Below are 5099 nucleotides of genomic sequence, written 5' to 3'. Positions count from 1 at the left end.
AAATTGTTTTTGCTAATTCCTCAATCTCTTTACTTGCCATGTTGAGACTGTTGAAGCATAAATTAAAATGGAATGCTGAATCTTCCAAGTTAGAAGTGCCCTTGTTGTTTTGGTCTTTTTCAATCTAAGCTATTTTTGGCTTGTTATTGGTACGTGGGTAAGTTTTCTTAGCGTTGTGTTTGCTAATTGTATTAGACTCTGGTTGCTTGTCTTTATTTTATTGTTTAGCATTGGGCTATCCTTTGGGTTTTTTGTGTGTTTGGTCAATTGTATTTTTTTTTTTCTCTAGGTTTCTTCATTTAGCATATTTTGTCATAAGTTGGGTGTATTGAGGAGGTCTGATGACCGAGTCCAGGTGGACTGTATATGCTAAGTGATTCAGAGATTTTATTAATAAAATAAAATTATCTTTGCTAAAGAAATTATAAAAAAAAAAAAGTTAGCGAGCAGCACCAAAATCTCTCAAAAATTTATTGAAGAGGGATAGCATAGGAGGTGATTGCAATGCAAAAGAAGATCCAAAGGGTAATTTTGTAATATACTTCCATAATAGTATGTGGTTTAATTCGGAAATATTATTGAACCTCAAAATCTTAATGGGCATAAATAGTTTGCTTACGTGTCTCTAATGATAATTTTGTGGATTAGTGCTCTTGCTACGAGGCACAAATCCAAGACATGGTTCCAATTTTTAACACTTAACTGAGGTGTAGAGATCGGTTTGTGCTGATGATAAAGTCAATATCTTGACATGGAATTACATATGCATGTAATTGGGTCTGTAAATTATGCAGCAGTAGCAGTTTTCGCAGTAATTTATGAATGTTGAGCAGGAAGTCAATGGAAAAATAGACGATAAAAAGAATCCAAAAGTCCATAAATTAAAATCTAACACCCAAGCTTATAATTTATAAAGCTGGTAGTTGCAGATTTTATAACGAATAAACACATCACTACTTAGCATATTGTAACTCTTGATTCTGAATTATATTCCTGTACATCTCAGTTTTGTTCACCTCAGGATCGCGCAAGCCCCATACTCTGGTCTGTTGTTGCACCACCAAAACAGAAGCCCCAAGTTTAGAATCTCTCGCTGCAATTACCTCTCCTACCAGGCCTAACTCTCTATCCTCATTCCATTTACTAAGATCAGTCATCAACTGTGAGTCTCCATGTCGCTTCCCAACCATAACAAGGTCATAAGCATTGTCCATTGATTCAATCACAGCGAGAACATCTTTACGGTCGGCCACCTCCTCCTCCGTGTAAGCGGCACGCTCATTAAGCTGGGCATTGAACCTATATTTTCCCAAGATTTCAGCATCAAGCATTTTGCTTCTTGCTGTGCCCCCTACAATTTCTATAGCCTCAGTCCCTAATTTTGAAGATTTGAAATGTAAAAGACTGACTAACACACGGGGATGCTTCAACATACGTTGAGCATATGCTAGTGCTTCTCTATCATCAGCACCCCCCAAAAAAAGCACACAAACCCGATAAAAAGATGCCTCTGCTAGCCAAAATGGAGAATTCCTAGGGTTCCCACGGTCGACAAGGATCCCAACAGAGCATGGTGCTTGGTCAAGCACATTCTTGTTCAGGTGCCTATATACATGAAATGACTCTACCATTTTCCCATTTATGCATTGCCTGTGAAAAGGCATAATTATAAAAGATATCCTGTGTTCTAAAGCAAGTGAGCACACATCATTGTGCATGGTAGTACGAGGTGAAATGCCTTTGTAGCAATGCACAGCAACCTGTCCCTGGTTTTCATGTTCAAATTTTTTAAATGCATTGAAGATTCGTTCCGATTGGGTAGGATTTTGAGAAGGTTTGTCACGTTCCACGTGGGCAATCAGCAAGGAAGAAGCACGTCCAGCAAGCTTAATTAAGTGGAGGACAAACAAAGCAATAGGATCCTCTTTACTAGGGTTTGAAGCATCTAGGAGCGTGATTATTGTCTGCACATTTTCTTGACTATGGATGCAAGCAAGTATTCGTAATTCTTGATTCCGTGGATGGTGTTGTATTGTTCTCCTCTTGTAGGCTAGGAACCTCCTTGAAGGATCATACAGTGATTTCACAAGGGGTGAGATTACTCCTGTTACAACCACCACAGAGATGATCATAATGGCGAAGCATTCATCGTTCAACACCTGCACATAATGCAATTACTTCTATCCATCAACCATATAAAAGCAACCATCTTAATTCTTGCTTGCTTTTCTCAAAAAACAAATTCTTTGTATGTGCAGTTGAAAATGATTAGTTTAGAGGCTTAACCCTTAGATAATAATAATAATAATAATAATAATAATAATAATAATAATAATAAACAAACAAACTTTCTTAAGTGCTTATAATTCTTGACAAAAAAAAATTCTTACAATCATATCACATCCTCGCATTTTAGTAATTTTATCTCAAATTCAAATATGAATAATAATTTTATTCAAAAATCAAAATTCAAGTTTGCGGTAATCACATGACACTCATCAACAATAAAAATATTACCTTTCAATCATAAAAACTCCATATATGAATTGTACAATTTAAAAAATAATATTAATTTCTAGTTATAACTACTCTTTAATTTCAATTTTAATATTTAAATAAAATTGCAAATAAATGAGAAAAAAAATACTACAAATAAAAAACTATGTGATCTTTGAATACCATAATTAGTCTTAATTAAATATTTAAAAACTAAGGAGTAAAAGAAAGATTGGCTTACATTGTCAGTCCTCCAGTCATTGAGTAAAATAAGTTCAACAATGCCTCTGGAATTCATGATTAGGCCAAGAGAGAGAACGTCTCTGAATGGCATTCTACAAAAGAGTGGAGGTAGCATTGTCCCTATAAGTTTTCCAAAAAAACCAACACACACAACCAGTTGAATTATGCCAACGTTCCTCCATTTTTGAATGGTAAAAACATTTGTCTTTAATCCACATAGTGTGAAAAAGATGGGCGTTAGCAATACTGATACAAAACAATCAAGCCTCTCTACTAAGGCAGCTCCTAATGGTGGCCCATCTGGTATCGCCAAACCTACAAGGAAAGATGAGATTAGAGCATCTATACCAACTACTTCACCGAGGAATACACAACCCATCAATGCTATAAGCACTACAAATGTGTAAATCTCTTTCACAGGTTTTCCTTCAGGAGTATGACGAACTAACCACAAAGCTGCTGGACGAATTCCAAACACTATAATACTGAAATGGAGAACAACCGAAAAAAATGAACCAATTGATGTTTTTAACGATTTTGCAATAGCTATATCTGCTGCATAAGTCAGTGTCATTGTGACCCAAAAGCATAAATCGCATATCATTGAAGAAGAACTAGCAAGTCTTCCAATCTCAGAATTGAGGATCTTTAGCTCAGCTAAAAAGGTTGCAATTACGGGAAAAGCTGTCAAAGATTGCAGTTTTACTACCAAAGCAAGAACCATGCAGGTGTTTTCATTCAATGCGAGACGATTGCAGATGACTAATCTGATTAATGCGGCCAATGCATAGGGAATGCAGAAGGCTGAAATTCCTATTGCAAGTGATCGTTTACCTGATCTCAAAACCACTGTGGGATCTGTCTTCACCCCAATTAGGAAGAGAAATAGTATGAAACCAAACACGGACAACGTCTCCAGCGTAGTTCTTCCCTTGGATGGGAACACTTTTTCTGCGAAGTTCAAGTTATACCCAAGAACCGATGGACCAAGAATTACACCTCCCTAATGAATAGAAATCATCAAATATGAAGTGTTAGATACTCTACCCTTTATAGAGAGCGAGAGCCTGCATAATCAAGTTAGCATCCAATTTCAACAATACCAAGGAAGAAGACTTTCCAATTTCGTTATAATACTTTCTAAGCTCAGAATCTATACATCTCTCCCAAGTCCCAATTCACATTTGTCTAAGCCTAATTGGTGAAATATCATATAAAAACAAAACAATCAACAAATGGAAAATGAAGAAGAAATTAGTGATTTTATCGTAAAACCAAACAAAAATATCATAGCTTAATTCATCCATTGAAGAGAAACACATGGAATCCATCAAACAGAAATATGTCCTTTTAAAAGAATGGCATGACAATTTATTTGCATCAAGCAAATAAGAACATAACTTGAAAAGAATTTCAATAACATGTAGAGAAGCTTACAAGGATCTGAGAAACAATAGAAGGCTGGCCAAAAGGCTTGAGAAAAATGTAAATGGAACGTGTAAAGATGGAAATGAGGGATAGCTGCAATAGCAAGAGAGGGACAGAAAATGATAGAGGATCATCTCCAATCCATAAGCCCCTTGAATGAATATGACCCACAGCCTCGCACACAAATGAGGCACCAAATCCAAGCTCCTTTCCAAGATTAATTTTTAATTGTTCCTGTGATTGCACGGATGCATTGTTTGATTGTGACATTGTTTAACGTAAAGAAAAGAGATTCCACAGGGTTGTAGGAAAGAAAACAAGGAAGAAACTGAACCAAAAAAATAAAAGGTGATGTACGTAGAAGAGAACCCATGTCACAGAAAGGAGAAACGGATGGTTGAGAGAGAAGAAGGTGAATGCGAAAATGGAAAAACAGAATGTAATGGATTACAAACAATTAAGACTAGGCTTCATCTTGTTAGCCATTTCCTCATCTATTAGGATTCAAACCCCATACCTTATTTGGTAATTTATATAATTGTTATTGAGGTTCTATTATATATACTATAACACACCTACATAAAATTCACTCACAAAAATTATAAATACAAGTTGCCTTATCTTTAAAATTAAATTAAATACTAATTTAGATGATTGATTGGAATTCACTTTCATCTTTGGATAATATTTAACGTTGATTAATTGTCTCACTTACTATTATTAATTTTAAGAGTTTTAAGTGTTTGAGTGTGTAGAGGCACTTTAAATTAATTAATTTTTAAAATAATAATAATTTATATTTATTATAATAAATAATAACTAATAATTTTGATTCTATTGAGATAAAATAAATAGAAATAAATTTTTATGTCACAAAAATTTAACTTTTAACTTTAATATTTAATCTATTTTCATAATTAATAGTAAAAATT

The 5099-nt window shown here is 34.6% G+C and overlaps 1 protein-coding gene across 1 annotated transcript; it reads right to left on the bottom strand.

The window, feature by feature from the left end:
- Positions 1 to 953: 953 nt before the first annotated feature.
- Positions 954 to 4574, bottom strand: LOC110671968 (cation/H(+) antiporter 15-like). Its single transcript, XM_021834610.2, has 3 exons — positions 4177 to 4574; positions 2738 to 3742; positions 954 to 2159 (listed from the first exon to the last, which is right to left on the bottom strand). The coding sequence occupies exons 1-3, from the start codon at positions 4435 to 4437 to the stop codon at positions 954 to 956; spliced, it is 2472 nt and encodes an 823-aa protein (XP_021690302.1). The 5' UTR covers positions 4438 to 4574.
- Between the last annotated feature and the right edge of the window lie 525 nt (positions 4575 to 5099).

This window comes from Hevea brasiliensis, chromosome 12 (assembly GCF_030052815.1).
Source record: "Hevea brasiliensis isolate MT/VB/25A 57/8 chromosome 12, ASM3005281v1, whole genome shotgun sequence".
In the NCBI taxonomy this organism is placed as follows: domain Eukaryota; kingdom Viridiplantae; phylum Streptophyta; class Magnoliopsida; order Malpighiales; family Euphorbiaceae; genus Hevea; species Hevea brasiliensis.
This window is presented reverse-complemented; position numbering and strand designations above follow the sequence as displayed.